The following is an 18,018-nucleotide window of genomic DNA, read 5'->3' on the forward strand; positions in this document are numbered from 1 at the left end:
AGAGCACCATATGTTAGTCTAGAGATACCTTCAGCCATGGTTTTAGGACTCTACCTTTTAAAGATAAGTCCCTCTGTAGCCATTAATTTAGTTTCTTCTGGGTTTTTTTAATAAGAGGGTTCAAATGTAGTAAGCCTCTAGACTTCTGATCCTTTGTAATGGTTATGCCTAAATATGTAAGTTCTTCTTTTACTGGAATACCATAATATGAAGGTGTCACACAATCTTTGACAGCTATGAGTTCACATGTATTAATGTTAAGATATAGACCAGAAGCTTTGGAAAAGGATTGTATCACATTGATCGATATGGGAATTTGGTTTCAGGAAAAAAAAGTGTAGTATCGTCAGCCAGCTGGCTTATAATAATTTATTTACCAGCTATGGAAATAGCTTGTACAGGACTATTACTTAAATCATTTGTTGTCCTCGCTCTTGCAAGCAAGCATCTTCGACTACTCACGTCACTTGACTTGTGGTAGGTAGCATGTTCAATTTTCGTCGCGGAAATTTGCAGAGTTACTCCTTTCTTTTCTCTGTCTCGTCATAGCGACTACCAATCTGATACCATGTTATGTTTGTTCCTTATATAATGACAAACCGGGGCGTAGGTTTAACTACTTTTAATGAACATATACTTCAGCTAGACAACTCCATGTTTAGCCATGCAAGGCATTCTTTAACCAACTCCCGCGCCCGCATAGCCTGCTGGGTAACGTAGTCTAAATGTTATTAACACATAACAACACACAAAGCTTCTGTGTTTATCGCTTACCTATTGACTGTTAATGAACGTGCATAGTTAATTTACTTTATAGTTGTAGATTATTAATGGTCTGTGCAATCCCCCTGTAATGTTATTTTCTGTAGTTTGTCTTTCTGTGTTTTTCATTGATTTAAGGATGTGGCCAGTGGAACAGGAAATGTAACGCCTACCATGGCTGTTTAAAAAAATGTTAAACTAAAGGGGATAAAAGAGGAAGTCACTGAGCAGCCATACACAAATACGTTAGAGTATAGCTGGTTATGTTCATTCCCACTGTCATCCATTTTGACATGAAGATGGTTGGAAGCTGGTTGTTTCTCCTCATCTCTCTCCAAGGATATGAGGCTCCCTCCACCCCCAGTAAGATTGTTCTGTTGGAATAATGATGCTACACCTGTGCCATTTATTTTAATGTTAATTTATTCAACCTGTTTAAGACCTGGTGCTACAACAACACATCCGGCCAATGTGCCCTTAACTTTTGATACTGTTTTTAATCTTAGATAATTTTTGTAGGATTTATTATAATTTTTTTTACATGTATTTGTGTTAATAAGATAAAATGATCAGAAGATAATCTATCGTGTTGATGGATGGTTTCCGCTCAGTTGACATTTGTCTTGAATTTTTTTTCAATGTTCACAAAAGTGTTTCAGCAAATTATATATATATATATTTCCCCAGTTATTAATAACTGTTTTAGACTATGACACATAGTAATCTATGTACAGGAATATATAGTCGTTACATTCCAAAAACTCACGTTTTTGGTTGAACTATATTTATTGAATTGATGTACATTGACTTACCTGGTATGTAAGGTATGTAACATAATACCAATTTAATTACCCTTCTGTTTCTTTGAGAGTCATCAAATAATAAACAAATTACACTTTATACCAGGTATTATAGCAATTTATTTGATCAAACTATTACAGAACTTCCTAGAAACACAAAATAATCTGAAAAGTAAAGTTTCATGTGCCATTTCTATTGCTGATGCGACACCAAAAGTCCCCTGCTAGTCTGAGATCGACGTCAACTACTTTGTGGTTTCCTGTAACATGGCCATCCATCTTGTCTCATACATTCACATACAATGTGATGGTGGAAAAGTACTCTAGTCATGATATACATGAAGGTATAGACCCTTAATATATATTATCTGATTTGTCTCTTAAAACACTGTAAACACCCAATGTAATTATGCAACTCATCTTGATATCATAACACAGCTCCCCTTTAAAAGATTCGGTGTAATGTCATATTAGAAACAGATTTTCAAGTTCTGTTCCATTTTTTCAGATGTAAACTGCCTGATCATTAATCTGGATTATGTCAACTGCATCTGGAGTGAACAGAGCATCCCAGAGGTCAACTTCACATTTTTCAGCAGCAGGTTAGTGCAATGTGATGGGTGTTGAGGTCTTTGCCAAAATGCTTGCCAAGTATTTGGTCCCAAATTCCTAGCACTCAATGACCACATCAACCTTGTGACTCTACAAACTCTTTTAATGCATTTGCATTTTGTTTTGGTTGTATTTCGGATTATATTTAGCCCAATAGGAACTGAATGGTGAATAATGTATTAAGTCATTTTGGAGTAACTTTTATTGTTATTAAGAAATTAAGATGTCCCCGGACACTTCTACATTAATGTGGATACTATATGGATTATGGATAATCATGAATCCTGAAAAATGATGAGTGAGAAGGTTGCAGAGGCACAAAGATCATACCCCCTAACAATGCTAACCTCCCCTGTTATTGGTAATGGTGAGAGGTTAGTATGTTTTGTTGTATCTTTTATAACCTTCTCACTCATCACTATTCATAATTTATTTTCTTAATCATGGCATTATCAGGATTAATTTAGAAGTGTTCAGAAACATCTTATCACAGAAAGAAAATTACTCCAGTCATCATTCACCATTCAGTTGCTATTAGGCAAAATATAACTCAAAACACAACCAAAACAAACTGCAAATGCATCCAACAAGTTAGTCACTTTTGACTACTATAATACATAAGTTAATTTGCCCAAATACTCAAGACTTTTTCAAATGGGGGGACTAGATACATAAAATGCTTTCATTGTATGTGTATCTCTGTGTATCTCTGTCAAATCTTGAATATCTGTGCTTTGGTACTAATTATCATCCATCAATTTCACATGGTATGTGTTTAGGTTCATCAAAGATAATATGGAGGAGTGCACAACATATCTCCAGGAGGAGAGTTATGCTGTGGGATGTAGACTGTCCTATGACAAGTCTGACAGGTTTAGAACACTGAAAACCAAGCTGGTCCATCAGAACAACAGTTATGTGCAGGACCATAACCTGAAAAGCATGGGTAGGTTCTTTTTCTCAATCAAATCAGAACCTTACATACAGAACAGCATGTAACATGAAGAGCAATAGTCATCTTTAGGCTTTTTAACTTGTGTTTTTCCTATTTCAGTCTTCATTTGATGTGTCGTTAACATTTTACCCTCCTTAATGCTTTTTCTAGTGAAGCTTTACCCTCCTGTCAACCTGTCAGTTGAGATGAACAAAGACCCAGAGCTGAATCTGTACTGGAACAACAGCAAGAACACCTTCTGCATTGAGAGTGAAGTTCGCTACAGAATAAACAGCGACAAGTGGAAGGTGGGCATGGGTCAGGACTCAGGAGTTGGACCACTGTTTGGACACTGTAGCCTACTGGTCATTTTTCAACAAAATGCTGGACAAATCTTTGAAAGAACTCTCTCTCTCTCTCCTCCACTCTTTTTGTTTGTTTCTTCAGACATCTACTCCAAGCAAGGAACAGAAGTATGCTGTGGCTTTCCCGTTAAAGAGCAGTCGGTATGAGTTTCAAGTGAGAGCACGAGTAAACGACATGTGTGGCGAGTCCAAGTTCTGGAGTGAATGGAGTCAGCCTATTCAATGGGATTCCATGAAGGGAAATAACATCACAGGTAAATACATACAAAATCTCTGCTTTGCTTTATGGTTATAAAGTAGTGCTCAGACTTCTGTCAGGACTTTGTTATGTCAACCTTTCTCTTTGGCCTAGACATATCTGGCAGCTCAATGTCTGTGTGGAAGCCAGTATTGTCATTAGTGGGTACCATGACACTCTTCATATTGGCCTGCATGCTGGTCTACAGGGAAAGGTGGGTTTGCCAACAGAAGTTAACGCCACACTTAGGCCCCAAATAAAGACAAAAATCAAGGGGTATAGTTTACTTTTAAAAAAAAAAATCAGTCTCCTCCATTTTTCCTCTGAAAAAAAGTGATACTCTGATTTTGAACTGACCCTGTCTCTTTGTAGAGAACGACTGAGATTCATCCTCATTCCCATTGTGCCTAATCCAGGAAAGAACCTAGATGAGAATGTAGAGGTAATATTTATCCCTGGTCCCATGCATTGCACTTCATTATAATCTTTGTTTCTCTATTACTGTTATCTACAGTGTAAATCCCATCTTATATCTCACATATTACATGTAACCTTTACCTTTAAAGGCCTGGCGTCAAATCTCCAAGGACATTTGCTTCCAGTCTAACTTCACTGAGCTTGCCTGTCCTGTTCGTGAGTACAGTCTGGTTCCACAAACTGGCAGCGTCAGTGAATCTGAGAGCAACTTCTCCATCCTAACAGACCAGTCAGATTGCCTGTCCACGTGCTCCTCCTCAGCTTCCACTTTTCCTGTCACAAGTGAAAATGAACAAGCTGGTATTGAATGAGACTTACAATGGCTGCATTCTAATTACCCTTCTCCCCTAGGTGTGCACTTGCTTGCTCCCCCTCATTGATAATACGTATTAGATGGGTGTATGCATGGGCTAAAGGCAGTTTCTATCATATTTTTTGTTGTTGAATTTTAACATATGAACATCCTTAATATTACGGCACCCAATTCGTAATAAATGCAAGCATTTTTGTTTGATGTTCAACCATTTGTAAGATTTTTAAAAGCATCGATTTTTGAGAGAGAATAAAACGTAAAATGCACTGAACATTGCAATAATGACATACCCTCCTATTGCGAGAAGAAACGCTGTTAATTACACAAACTGACCACATACAATATAGCGTAGGATTATGAGCTAGGCTACTTATGAGCGTGCATGTCTAAAATGGTTCTAATAATGTCATAAAAAAAAGACATCTATGCATATACAAGCTAATGAAAAAAATGATCTTAGCACAGGGTTAAACATAGTTGGAATTGATTGAGTGTTCAGCTGACAGTTTTAATATTATAAACAATCCCTTGTGAAATTTAAATTGTACTATTGCACACTGTATCTCGTTGGAATAGAGGGAGCATCTGAAATGTGGAATATTAGCCTATACCTTCATTAAAATTGTATTTTAAAGGAGCTTGTATTTAAATGTATTAGGGATACCCACTGCTCTTCCTGGGGTCCAAACACATTAAGGCACTTACATTACATATAAAACAAATTATAAAATAGTACAAAAGATAAAACAGTACATCATACAACATTATTACACCACTGCATATCTACAATACAAAATGTATAATACCACCATACAACAATATTACAATGTACATGTGTGGAGAGTGAGTGTGCTAGCGCTTGTGTGCCTATGCCTGTGTCTGTACCTTTGTGTATATTTCTTCACAGTCCCCGCTGTTCCATAAGGTCTATTTTAATCTGTTTTTTAAAATCTGATTGTAATAGTATTTTCTTTAAAATGTTGTTTCCAAGTGGGGGTTACTGCTATAAAAATTACTATAGGCTATTGGCCTATTTCCTTTTAAATAAATATGATAAACGTTGCTTCCTAATGTTGCATGATATCCTGTAATCCTACCAGTGGCGACCTGTCATTCAGGGCAGGTGCCCCACGTGTTTTAAGTCATATCAGTTTGCAAACAATGTAAAAAAAAAATAACATAGTCATTGAGATAATAAAGCTGCAGACAAACATGGTCTCATTTTTTGCTTTCTTGAGTAACATGCTGACCACACCGCTCGCATCGCGTGCGCGAGCTTTGCGGAATAATTGTACACATACATGTTATTCAATCATTGAACCCACACTGCTCGCGAGAGTCAACGAGTGTCTGTGTAGCCAGGCGATAAAATAGAACTTGGTTCTATTTGTGACACTTGATGCGCTGCAAGTCTTGCCGCTCCCATCTCCTCATTGATTTTTAGGAGCATATACCCACATGGGTGATTGAAAGATGAACTGGGGTCCACATTCCAGTCCAGTTGGTGATGACAATGCACTTTAAAGTTGCTTGCTAACCGCAATATAAAGTCCAAAGAAGAAGAAGAGCCCTGAAGAAGGAGAGATGACTAGAAATGAACTCGGTTTACCCTTTTATCTGAGGATTAATTGTCAGAGTAGAGGACCTTATGCATTTCAGGTAAAATAACAACCCAATGTTTATATCACAGGACAAAATTAGCTAGCAACAGCAAGCTAGCTAGCTAAATTTTTGACCTGTTCCCAAATGAATATAGTTGGTTCAGAGTTTGTTTGCGTGTCCTGATTGTGTCTGGTGTGGGTGGACAAAATCAACATGTGCACGATGGTGCATGCATGCATGTGCACGAGCGGTCTGGTCAGCATGTAAGGCAGCTCCAAAATGCAGGTGTTTCAGCCTAGCTCAGGGCTTTCTGTGGTGGTGGGGCAGCCAGCGGAAAATATGGAATGTAGGGTTTGTTAAGGTTCTCTAGTTGCGCCTTGATTGGTTTAGTGTTCTGTCAGTCATGATGACACTACATCAGCATAAAATCTATGGGTAGAGATAGAAAATTCTAGACCCTTGGGTGCTGCCATAGAGTTACATTAGAGGTGCCCATCCAAGAAGTGTCAAGGTCATTGGCCTGACTCGCCTAGTTAAATAAAGGTTAAATAAAAAAATATTATAATAATTGGCCACAGATAAATGACGTCAAATCACGTTAAATCTACCGTAGCTGTGATTGGACTGATTATGTCAACATCGTACTTTCAAAATCTTAGCTGGCAAATCCTTTTCAATCCTTGTCATATGAAGAAAAATTATGAATATAAATTATAGATCAAAGGTATCAGTGCTCATAAGCCATTGGACAAAAACATTACCCAACAAGTTAGAAATCACAAATCCAACAATGAGTGGTTTGAAAGGAATCAGTGGTTAACTGCAAGCATTGCAAAGCAATCACTAGCCTGCTATTAAGTGGAATGGGTGCGTGGTCTGGGTTTAAGGGTCTCTTTCCAAGCTTAAAAGGATAAACATTCAACATTGGGCATGCTGTCAATCCAGCATGAGTTCTGCCACGTTCAAGACAACTAGAAACTCGGAACTGGGAAATCTCAGACTTCAGTGAGTTCAAGTCAATTGGGAACTTGGAAAAAAACTAGCTCCGATTGGGAAAACAGTCATCCAACTAAAAAAAAACGAGTTCCGAAAAACAGTCATTCAACTCGGAATTCCAAGTCGGGAACTTGGGCTTCTTTCTAGAGCTCTCTTTCTAGACCTGAAAATCACTGATGTCATGATTCAACCTTCTTTTTTTCCGAGTTCCCAGTTGTCTTGAAAGCACCATAAATCCAGAGAATCCCATCCTTTGATTACAAAATTTGATGAAAAAAATTGCCCATGTAGGACCCCCGTGCCACCTTCCTGTTCAAGTGAGCACAGAACAACAGGGTGAGTCCAAAAATGTCTTGTATGCTGCCGCATAAATGATGTAATATGCCAGGGAGATATGTCTACTGTAGCTAAAAAAGTAATACTAAATGTGTGTTGTGTAGTAAACTGTTAGTAGCCCATGTGCCTCACCCTAATAATTTGATACCTTTCCCCCTCAAAATGTAGCCTACTGTTCTGACTTTGTGATGCACATGTAACCTATAGCCTGTTTTTGAGAAATGTAATCATCGACTATTGTAAAGGCTTTCATTGTCTGCTCATATGCCCCCCATTTGTTATTGTTATACATTTTTTTAAAGGCAGTAAATGAGGCTAAATTAACTGTTTTGCTGCCATTCAAGGCTCCGCTGATAGCCAGGTGTAGCAGTGTTAAGGATGCACTACATTGTGCTGAAAATAAAGATCTGTTGGGACAGCTTTATGTAGGCCCTAACCGTTTTTGGGCACCGTTTGCCACCGTTATAGTGAAATTAATATATTGTTTAGTGTTGTGTTGTGTAGTGGCTTTGCTGTCATGCGGCACACAATTGGCCCAGCGTTGTCCGGGTTTTACTGGGGTAGGCCATAATTGTAAATAAGAATTTGTTCTTAACCCTAGTTTTAAAAAAGGTTAAATAAATAAAAAAATGTTTTAAAAAATGTGGGGAGTTTTCCCCACCAAGATTTACATGCTAAAATCTAAACATTGGAATTGACTGACCAGCTGACACTTCATATACAGTATATCAAATAATGTTGTAAATTTAATCTGATATTGTATCTAACTTCATTTGTTTTCAAGAATGTAATCAAATCAAATTGTATTTGTATACAACAGGTGCTTTACCTAATTTCTATCAGCATCTTAAATGTGCAACCAGAGGGAAAAAAAACTCTAGACCACCTTTACTCCACACACAGAGACACGTACAAAGCTCTCCCTCACCCTCCATTTGGCAAATCTGAACATAATTCTATCCTCCTGATTCCTGTTTACAAGCAAAAACTAAAGCAGAAAGCACCAGTGACTCGGTCAATAAGAAAGTGGTCAGATGAAGCAGATGCTAAGCTACAGGACTGTTACGCTAGCACAGACTGGAATATGTTCCGGGATTCTTCTGATGGCATTGAGGAGTACACCACATCAGTCACTGGCTTCATCAATAAGTGCATCGATGACATCATCCCCACAGTGACTGTACGTACATACCCCAACCAGAAGCCATGGATTACAGCTGCCGCTTTCAAGGAGCGGGACTCTAACCCGGAAGCTTATAAGAAGTCCCATCCGACGAACCATCAAACAGGCAAAGCATCAATACAGGACTAAGATTGAATCGTACTACACCTGCTCTGATGCTTGTCGGATGTGGCAGGGCTTGCAAACTATTACAGACTACAAAGGGAAGCACAACCACAAGCTGCCCAGTGGCACGAACCTACCAGACGGGTTAAATTATTTCTATGCTCGCTTCGAGGCAAGTAACACTGAAACATGTATGAGAGCACCAGCTGTTCCGGACGACTGTGTGATCACGCTCTTCATAGCCGATATGAGTAAGACCTTTAAACAGGTCAACATTCACAAGGCCGCTGGGCCAGATGGATTACCAGGACCGAGCACGCCCCCATTCTCATTGACGGGGCTGTAGTGGAACAGGTTGAGAGCTTCAAATTCCTTGGTGTCCACATCAACAACAAACTATCATGGGCCAAACACACTAAGGCAGTCCTGAAGAGCCTATTCCCCCTCAGGAGACTGAAAAGATTTGGCATGGGTCCTCAGATCCTCATAAGGTTCTTCAGCTGCACCATCAAGAGCATGACTGGTTGCATCACTGCCTGGTATGGCAACTGCTTGGCCTCAGACCACAAGGCACTACGGAGGGTAGTGCGTACGGCCCAGTACATCACTGGGGCCAAGCTTCCTGCAATCCAGGACCTCTATATCAGGCGGTGTCAGAGGAAGGCCCTAAAAATTGTCAAAGACTCCAGCCACCCTCGTCATAGACTGTTCTCTCTGCTACCGCAGGGCAAGTGATACCGGAGCGCCAAGTCGAGGTCCAAAAGGCTTCTTAATAGCTTCTACCCTCAAGCCATAAGACTCCTGAACAGCTAATCAAAGGGATACCCAGACATCTCTTTTACGCTGCTGCAACTCTCTGTTTATAATCTATAAGTAGTCACTTTAACTCTACCTACATGTACATATTATCTCAATTACCTCGACTAACCGGTGCCCCCCGGCACATTGACTCTGTACCGGTACCCCTTGTATATAGCCTTGCTTGTTATTTTACTGCTGCTGTTTTATTATTTGTTATTTTCAATTTTATTTTTTTTACTTATCCATTTTTTACTTAACTTTTTAAAAATTCTTAACTTCTTAAAGCATTGTTTGTTAGGAGCTTGTAAGTAAGCGTTTCACTGTAAGGTGGCACGTGACAAATACAATTTGATTTGACTTACCGTGACATTTTTATTATTTTATTTAACCTTTATTTAACTAGGCAAGTCAGTTAAGAACAATTTCTTATTTACAATGACGGCCTACCGAAAGGCAAAAGGCCTCCTGCGGGGATGGGGGATTCAAAATAATATAGTATAGTGCAATACACACATCACAACAAGAGAGACACCACAACACTACATAAAGAGAGACCTAAGACAACAACATAGCATAGCAGCAACACATGACAACACAGCATGGTAGCAACACCACATGACAACATGGCAGCAGCACAAAACATGGTACAAACCTTATTGGGCACAGACAACAGCACAAAGGCAAGAAGGTAGAGACAACACATCACGTGAATCAGCCAAGAAATGCTTACTTACAAGCCCTTAACCAACAATGCAGTTTAAAAAAAAAGAGTTATATAAGAAATTGTTATAATTGGCTAATTCCTCTGTTAGCTTATTTTACACCTATATTTGAATACATCTATGCTTGAATTGTGCCTCATGTGTTCAAAATAATATCACATTTGATCCCTGCTTTCTTTAGCCCCCCCCCCCCGCCCCAGAAGTGAGTTTATCTGACAAATAACATACTTCAACTGAAAACACTGCATGACATGTACAGTATGTTTGTCTAAAGTTTGAGGCGTTTGAATCTATTTTCTGACATTTCCAGAATGGACGTACTCATCACTGATCGCATTTGATACTGTGGCACGTTCAGTCAGTGTGGGGATTCGATTAATGCTCCGGGCATTCCCGGGTTAGCGTTGATTGCGTTCGTTTTAGAACCCGTTTAGGCCGACACCGAAAGTCGTCTCAAAACCAAGGTTAAGCACGTAGAGTAATTTGTATGATTCTGTGTTTTCACATGCAAAATGTATTGCTCTTTCTACCTCTTTCTAGTCTTTATCTACCTTCCCAATGAAAACTAGTTGTAACATTTGAGCATATATTTTAAGGAAAGGAGATATTGTATGTTTTTGAACGATACATATTGTTGCCTTGTTGATAAAACAGGACCGACTGGCGCAGATTACAGTTCCATCCATTTGAGAGGGCGCCCCTCGACACCGCTTTTACGTCATTGGCCATAGCCCCGGTGCACATAATCGAACTCCCTCAGTGTGGCTGGGTGTGTGTAGCGAGAGAGGGCACAGGGTGGCCCTCTAAATCAGGGTAGATTCATTTACACTACATTTACATACCACATAAAATTAATGAAAGGGGATATCTAATAATTATTTCTCAGTATTGAGTGTTCTGACGTGAACTCACCGGGTTGTCGGATAAGGAAAATGTCAGATCCCACTGTGGCTGATACTCGCCGGTTAAATTCAAAGCCTCAGGACCTGACGGATGCTTATGGTCCCCCCAGCAATTTTCTTGAAATTGACGTTTATGACCCACAAACTGTTGGAGTCGGGCGGAACCGTTTCACAACTTACGAAGTCCGTATGCGGGTAGGTTGCTGAAGATAGATATCTGTCGTTACATATCTAGCTAAACCTACAAACATTTTCAGCTAGCTAATTAGTTATAGCTTACGAACGTTGGGTGGATGAAAATCGAGGCCCAGGATTTAGTCCGGCCTACTCACTGAGGTATTAAGAACGGGCCTACTAGCTAGCTAACCTAGCATTGTCAGCTAGGGAAGTTATTCAAATACCCTTTGAGGTAACGTTAACTTTCTAGCCCTTTTAGGCTAACAGGGTTAGCTAATGTTAGTTATATACTTACTTGTTGGCTGTCTCTTGACGAGAATATTCTTGTTTCTGTTTTCATTAAATGCAGACAAACCTGCCGATTTTTAAGTTAAAGGATTCCATCGTGCGAAGAAGATACAGTGACTTTGAGTGGTTGAAGAATGAGTTGGAGCGAGACAGCAAGGTGAGAGAAAGATTTATCTATTTGTTTTGGGTTAAAATGTATTTTGGGTAGGACCTATATAGATGGACTATAATAAATACTGTATCTACATATCATTACAGTAGGATTTTCTCAATGGTGACGTCTACACAAGTTGCTTATTACATTACTAATGTCATTAGTTAGAGAAATAATAATGTAATTAGTCATGGTTAAATTAATCAGCTATTTGAACGGCTAAGGACTAAGTACATTGCTATTGATTTATTCCAGATTGTAGTGCCGCCCTTGCCTGGGAAGGCACTGAAGAGACAGCTACCTTTCCGTGGGGATGAAGGCATTTTTGAAGAGGCTTTCATCGAAGAGCGACGTGTGGGTCTTGAGCAGTTCATCAACAGGTGGGTCTTAACTTATTAAACATTAGAGGATCATCTTGAGACAACCGATGCCAGGAGAAAACATACATTTTGAGCTAACCAAGATCAACCTTTTTGTAATAATGTGAAGTAAGCTGAAACAATGTTGTGGTGACAGATTTGGAATTGGCTTCTGCTGGTGTGGATAACTAAAAGTTATATTTTTAGACACCATTTTTTAAATGCACAGTCGGCAAGATGTTTAAATGCATATCTTTTTTTTATAAATTCATGTCTTTCTCTTTTTTTTCTAGAATTGCAGGTCATCCTCTCGCTCAAAACGAGCGCTGTCTTCACATGTTTTTGCAGGACGAGAGCCTTGACCGTAACTACATTCCCGGAAAGGTGCGGCTGTTGGGTTTGACAATGGGCTGTGGAAATGACTGCTTTCTGCTCTTCTCCCTTGCTCTGTTCCCCTTCTCTTATTTGTTATTTTTCCACTGAGCTCTTTGCCATTTAAAGTAGTGCAGTACCGTAATTTCTGGACTATTAAGCGCACCTGAATATAAGCCGCACCCACTGAATTATAAAAATATATGTATTTTGTACATAAATAAGCCGCAGGTGCCTACCGGTACATTGAAACAAATGAACTTTACACAGCCTTTAAACGAAACACGGCTTGTAACAAAAATAAATAGGCTTTTAAACTAAACATGGCTTGTTACAAAAATTAATAGGCCTTTAAACGAAACACGGCTTGTAACAAAAATACAAAAAATTGCAGTAAACAGTAGCCTACCAAGAAAGTCATTGGTCACTATCTTCCTCCTTCTGTGCACTGAAACCACTGAAGTCATCTCCTTCGGTGTCGGAATTGAATAGCCTCAGTTGAAACACCTCGGCCGTCTGCTCTCTGTGTGTTGACCCAGTCTTCAAGCTCATTTTCTAGTTTGGGCCATCTGCTTTTCTTCCCTCTGAAAGCTTTTGTTGTATTTTTGCACTGAGTCAGTTCCTCACGCTGCTGTTTCCAACGTCTTATCATTGACTCATTAAGGCCAAGCTCCCGTGCAGCAGTTCTATTTCCTTTTCCAACAGCCAGATCGATCGCCTTCAACTTGAAAGCTGCATCATATGCATTTCTCCGTGTCTTTGCCATGATGAGGGTGACAAAATGACTACCGTAATCAGAATGATGGGAAGTTTGAGCACGCTCGATTTACGTCACATTATCTGACGGTGCTCAGTTTTTTGGCGGCATGAATCTTGTGAAAGCGGGAAAAATCCATAAATTAGCCTTGTCATTGTATAAGCCGTGAGGTTCAAAGAGTGGGAAAAAAGTAGCGGCTTATAGTCCGGAAATTACAGTAATTGTTTTATTTCATATGTTGTATATACTACTGTGTATGGTGAATTGAGTGGTGTGTTTACTGATTCTATTTATTCTCTTTTTATACAGGTATGAAGTAAGTTTGACTGTTTATTTACTTTTTAAACACTAAAATCTTTTGGAAGTCAGATGATAGCATGGCCACAAAATCTTGTGATGTTAGTGACAGTTCACATAGCTACTATATCTGTGCTGCTTAATTAGTATAAAATAAATCTGACCTGACTTTACACAATGTGTGGAACATCTCTTTCACTAATGGAAAGACGATATCTGATCATATGTGGCACAATTGTTTGGGATCCAGATCCAGTGATCCAGAGGCGAGATGTGCATAGCACCGGCCAGAACCCGTCTGATTTATCACCTCGTCCCGATAAAGCATACAGAGCCCTGTCCCCGTCGCAGCCGCAACCACCTCTGACAGCTGCCTCTGTCTCTCTAATGCCTTGTACTGTATATACATGTATATTCTTCTAGATACCCCAGCAACACCGGTCACGGCCCTCCGCAGCCCTATAATGTTTGTGTAGCCAAGCACACTAAATGGGGTGTGTTACAGGGAAGTTAGTACATTGTTGCAGATTTACACATAAACAGAAATTAGATTTTCTTTAAAAAAATCTGTATCTGACTGAATTTTCCCCCTAAAAAAAAAGCATTGCATTTGACACTGTAGTTGAGTCCACCTCTATGTATCAATTCCAGCTATGCCTCATAATCTGCCCAACCTCCCAGCTACATTTGTTTCACTCGTCTTTGTCCCTCCCTCAATAAATTATTTTCTTGAATGATTTAATCCACAAATCACAAATCTCTCTCTCTAATGATCTTCATCCATAGAATACTGGCTGTGTCTACGTGTAAAGTATATATGATAGCTGTTTGAGAGGAAATTGTTATACTCTCTCTGCCCAGCATAGCCTAAAGGATTATATGTTCATGGTTCTGTAATTCCAGTTCATGGGTTACCCATTTTTTTTCACACATCAATAATTTTAAAAAAAACTATTTCTGTCATTCCTTCTGGAGACGTTTCACTTTTGTAATAGTCTGATTTCTTACATTATGATTGAATACTTAAAGGTTTCTCTGTCCCTTGGTACCCACAGTAACCAAAATTGTTTCTCCAATTGTATGATTAAAATCTCTGATGGATGTCAGTAAACAATGGTACCTTCCAAAGTTAAGCAAAATGTAGCATCATTGGAAATAAGTTTTTTAAAGGGAGGTCTTCCCATACTTTTTCTCTTAACATGACATTCCATGTTTCTTTGCATTTTCCATTCAAATAAGAATTTGTGGCTTTCCAACATGCTCATGCAGTTAGATTTTTCTATTATGATTACTTTTTCTTATCAGATTTTTTTTCTAACTATGTTTGCCTTGAATTATTCATTATCAGTCTTTGCATCGTCTTCAGTCTGTTTATGGGAATGTAATGTCAGGTAATCAAACCACTGTGAAAACAAGGGACTGATGAATAATCCACACATTTTTATTGATAAAGAAGCTTTTGGCATGAAGTTTATTGACCTAAAGTATTTCTTGAATGCCTTTTTTGTCGTATGTATTTTGTCTTCATTATTATCATTGTACATTTAATCTCCGTTTTCAGAAGAGCTGCCTTGTTTGTACCATAAATAAAAATCCCTCTACCTGTAGGGCTATGTCCAGTTGTCTCTTTTAAATGGTCTGTTCAAATTCATGTCGGGATATGTGTTTCCTAATGCATCTAGTACTGGACCATACTGTTTATTTCCTGAATTTGATTTTTAACTAGAATGTAATTTCTTAGGTGGCCTCGTATGTGTCCAGCTGATTCCGGAAGTAGAATAGTCCCTGTTGCTCCAAGAGATTAGTTTATGGAAACATAGTTCTTAGTCGAGAGCAAGTCATATTCTAATAAACCAGCTATTTTCCCTTTATAAGCATTTTCCAGCAATCATAATCCGTGTTAAAATGTAAACTCTTGGTATAACTAATAACTTTAAAAATAGGTCAGCATGGTTATATACGATTACACTCTATGGACAACCAAAGTACTGAGTGCTGTAGTTTGGTGGATGGATGAATGGGGTTACTTGCTCTGTTAAACTTTAACTTTAATTTCTTAGTAGCATACTCTAGGAATTTGCGAGATTAACAGGGGGAAGGAAAGTGTAGTCAAGGGGATTAAACTTCTCCCCAAAATACCTGACCTGTATGGTTCATGGCTCAAAAATCTAATTAAAGTTGACTGTAATACAACACAATTGTCCCAAATAACCATCTGTTAAGATTTAATTGAAAGTAGCACTAAAATAATGGGATTTTCTGCTCCTTTGTAGCCACCCCACATACAGTGTGCAGGTGTGGTCAGTTAGTTACTATAGCAGGGGATGAAATTATTCACAATGGGCTGTTCATGCTATAAAATAACGCTTGAGTACAAACACTACATATTTTTTCAGTTAAACATGCTTTAGATCACGTCCCCATGTCATATTTCTTAGAATATAGTGCTAAACAAAAATGATGTGTGAAGTAAAGAGTTGAGTTTTTGGAGAACCCATTACCAAAACTGCAGAGCTTATGTTTGATGTCAATCGAGACTGAGAATATCTACTGATGGCAAAAAAAACAGGCCTCTCTTTTGATCTACAGGCCTTGTCCTGTGCAATGAAAGGGGGCAGAATGGTTGAACTGCATGGGACAGTAGTGAGATTAGCAGTGTTATGTTAATGGTGCAGACGGCGATACCATCCCAGAGCATAAGGCTAGTGGTGACGATGCTTGTTTTATTTAGGGAAACACGCAGTTTTGTTAGCTTGATAAAGTGGTAGTTAATTGAAAGAGCAACTCGATGCCGGCCTTGAGGGAGGCAGACGTCACTGAGCAAGGACAATAGTTTGGGTATTAACCAAAGTTAAACTGAAAATAGTAAAATAGAAAGACTAACCAAATGAAGCACTGTGGGATATAATTAGTCAATGCATATTTTAATTTCTGTTTTATTCTTATTATGGTCTGTTATGGAGAGTTTGCATGCCCAATGAGATATTAGGACTTGGGAGGCCATATGTCATACATATAGTGACACCACAGAACAATGAGACAGATGTATCAATGTGAAGCATCCGCTTGGCGTTTCCACTCACTACCAAATATGGAAGCCATGTGTCCGGCAGTGGGAGAAGCTGGAACGAGATTCATTTTGGCTGACATTCTGCACATTTTCTCAACGATGAAACATTTGATCTCAATACCGTTTTCTGTTCCCAAAACTAGAATCTGTTATGACCAGAGTGGATTAAGATAATTAGACTTTACCTTTTGCTAAAGTTGATTTTTTAAAAATTGTTTTGAAGGAGTGCAAAGGCGAATTGAGTTATTGCAACTGCACACTTCACAGAGTAGGCATTCCCTAACGTAAATATGCAAATATATGCTAAAATTCGCCAATAGGATCTCGTAACTTGTGCTTGGCTCTGCCCACCGCCTTGCTTGTTCTGCCCACATGACTCATTTGTTTCTATTTGGTTTAGTTCTAAAGATATTTGGTGACACCATCAGTATTTCCTCATTTAACATGGTCATTGCACCTCTAACACTCCACACAAGAGCATTGGGGGCGGAGATGAATAAAAAAATGTCTTCTATTAATCTGGGTGATAAAGCTACAGAGGATATCGTGGAAAGTCCTTGGTGCCAGGTCAGTGGCTGGAGTGAAAGATCTTGAAAAGAGAATGACCCTCTCTTTCCATACTTGGGTAAGCCTCTTTTGGGGAAGGCAGGCTACTTCCTGAACCAGTATCTGGACGAAGGAGACATGAATATGATGAGTTCTCATCTCTCAATTCAATTTAAAGGGTTTTATTGGCATGGGAAACATATGTTTACATTACCAAAGCAAGTGAAATAGCTAATAAACAAAAGTGAAATAAACAATTAAAAATTAACAGTAAACATTTCATTTACAAAAGTTCCAAAAGAATAAAGACATTTCAAATGTCATGTTATGTATACATACAGTGTTGTAATGATGTGCAAATTGTTAAAGTACGAAAGGGAAAATAAATAAACATAAATGTAGGTTGTATTTACAATGGTGTTTGTTCTTCACTGGTTGCCCTTTTCGTGTGGCAACAGGTCACACATTTTGCTGCTGTGATTGCACACTGTGGTATTTCACCCAATAGATAGTTTAGCAAAATTTGATTTATTTTCAAATTATTTGTGGGTTTGTGTAATCTCTCTCACACACACATTCACACACACACACACACACACACACACACACACACACACACACACACACACACACACACACACACACACACACACACACACACACACACACACACACACACACACAGAGGAAGCCACTTTAGAACATTGAGAAGCACCCTGGAATTCATGAATGCTTTGTTCCACCCCTCAAAGAAGGGTCCCTGCTATCTAGAATCCTTGGGACGTCCATACCCCCCTTTGAAGTTGAAATGTAAAATGGTTAAGGTGGGGTTTAGGGTGTGGAGGTCCAA

The 18,018-nt window shown here is 38.9% G+C and overlaps 2 protein-coding genes across 4 annotated transcripts; both read left to right on the forward strand.

Annotated features, from left to right (window-relative positions):
- The first annotated feature begins 900 nt into the window (after positions 1–900).
- LOC139388781 (cytokine receptor common subunit gamma-like) lies at positions 901–5,712 on the forward strand. Its single transcript, XM_071135698.1, has 8 exons — positions 901–1,125; positions 2,071–2,164; positions 2,954–3,120; positions 3,280–3,416; positions 3,556–3,727; positions 3,826–3,925; positions 4,084–4,153; positions 4,278–5,712. The coding sequence occupies exons 1-8, from the start codon at positions 1,026–1,028 to the stop codon at positions 4,497–4,499; spliced, it is 1,062 nt and encodes a 353-aa protein (XP_070991799.1). The 5' UTR covers positions 901–1,025; the 3' UTR covers positions 4,500–5,712.
- Positions 5,713–10,984: 5,272 nt separating this feature from the next.
- LOC139388274 (sorting nexin-12) lies at positions 10,985–15,159 on the forward strand. Of its 3 annotated transcripts, none has more exons than XM_071134844.1 (5): positions 10,985–11,343; positions 11,675–11,770; positions 12,023–12,147; positions 12,420–12,510; positions 13,565–15,159. In XM_071134844.1, exons 1-5 carry the CDS (start codon positions 11,179–11,181, stop codon positions 13,568–13,570), a joined length of 483 nt encoding a protein of 160 aa, XP_070990945.1. In that variant the 5' UTR covers positions 10,985–11,178; the 3' UTR covers positions 13,571–15,159. The 3 variants fall into 3 exon arrangements, with proteins under 3 accessions (XP_070990945.1, XP_070990944.1, XP_070990943.1); XM_071134843.1 differs by having other exon boundaries at positions 10,986–11,343; positions 13,803–15,159; XM_071134842.1 differs by lacking the exon at positions 13,565–15,159 and having other exon boundaries at positions 11,005–11,343; positions 12,420–12,789.
- Positions 15,160–18,018: the final 2,859 nt, after the last annotated feature.

The sequence above is a fragment of the Oncorhynchus clarkii genome, chromosome 29 (assembly GCF_045791955.1).
Source record: "Oncorhynchus clarkii lewisi isolate Uvic-CL-2024 chromosome 29, UVic_Ocla_1.0, whole genome shotgun sequence".
NCBI lineage: Eukaryota > Metazoa > Chordata > Actinopteri > Salmoniformes > Salmonidae > Oncorhynchus > Oncorhynchus clarkii.

Coding starts and splice junctions, on each gene's coding strand:
- LOC139388781 (XM_071135698.1), top strand. CDS start 1,026: ATGTTCATTCCCACTGTCATCCATTTTGACATGAAGATGGTTGGAAGC. Junction 1,126..2,070: donor TGAGGCTCCCTCCACCCCCA/GTAAGATTGTTC, acceptor CCATTTTTTCAG/ATGTAAACTGCCTGATCATT. Junction 4,154..4,277: donor ACCTAGATGAGAATGTAGAG/GTAATATTTATC, acceptor TTACCTTTAAAG/GCCTGGCGTCAAATCTCCAA.
- LOC139388274 (XM_071134842.1), top strand. CDS start 11,179: ATGTCAGATCCCACTGTGGCTGATACTCGCCGGTTAAATTCAAAGCCT. Junction 11,344..11,674: donor CTTACGAAGTCCGTATGCGG/GTAGGTTGCTGA, acceptor CATTAAATGCAG/ACAAACCTGCCGATTTTTAA. Junction 11,771..12,022: donor AGTTGGAGCGAGACAGCAAG/GTGAGAGAAAGA, acceptor GATTTATTCCAG/ATTGTAGTGCCGCCCTTGCC.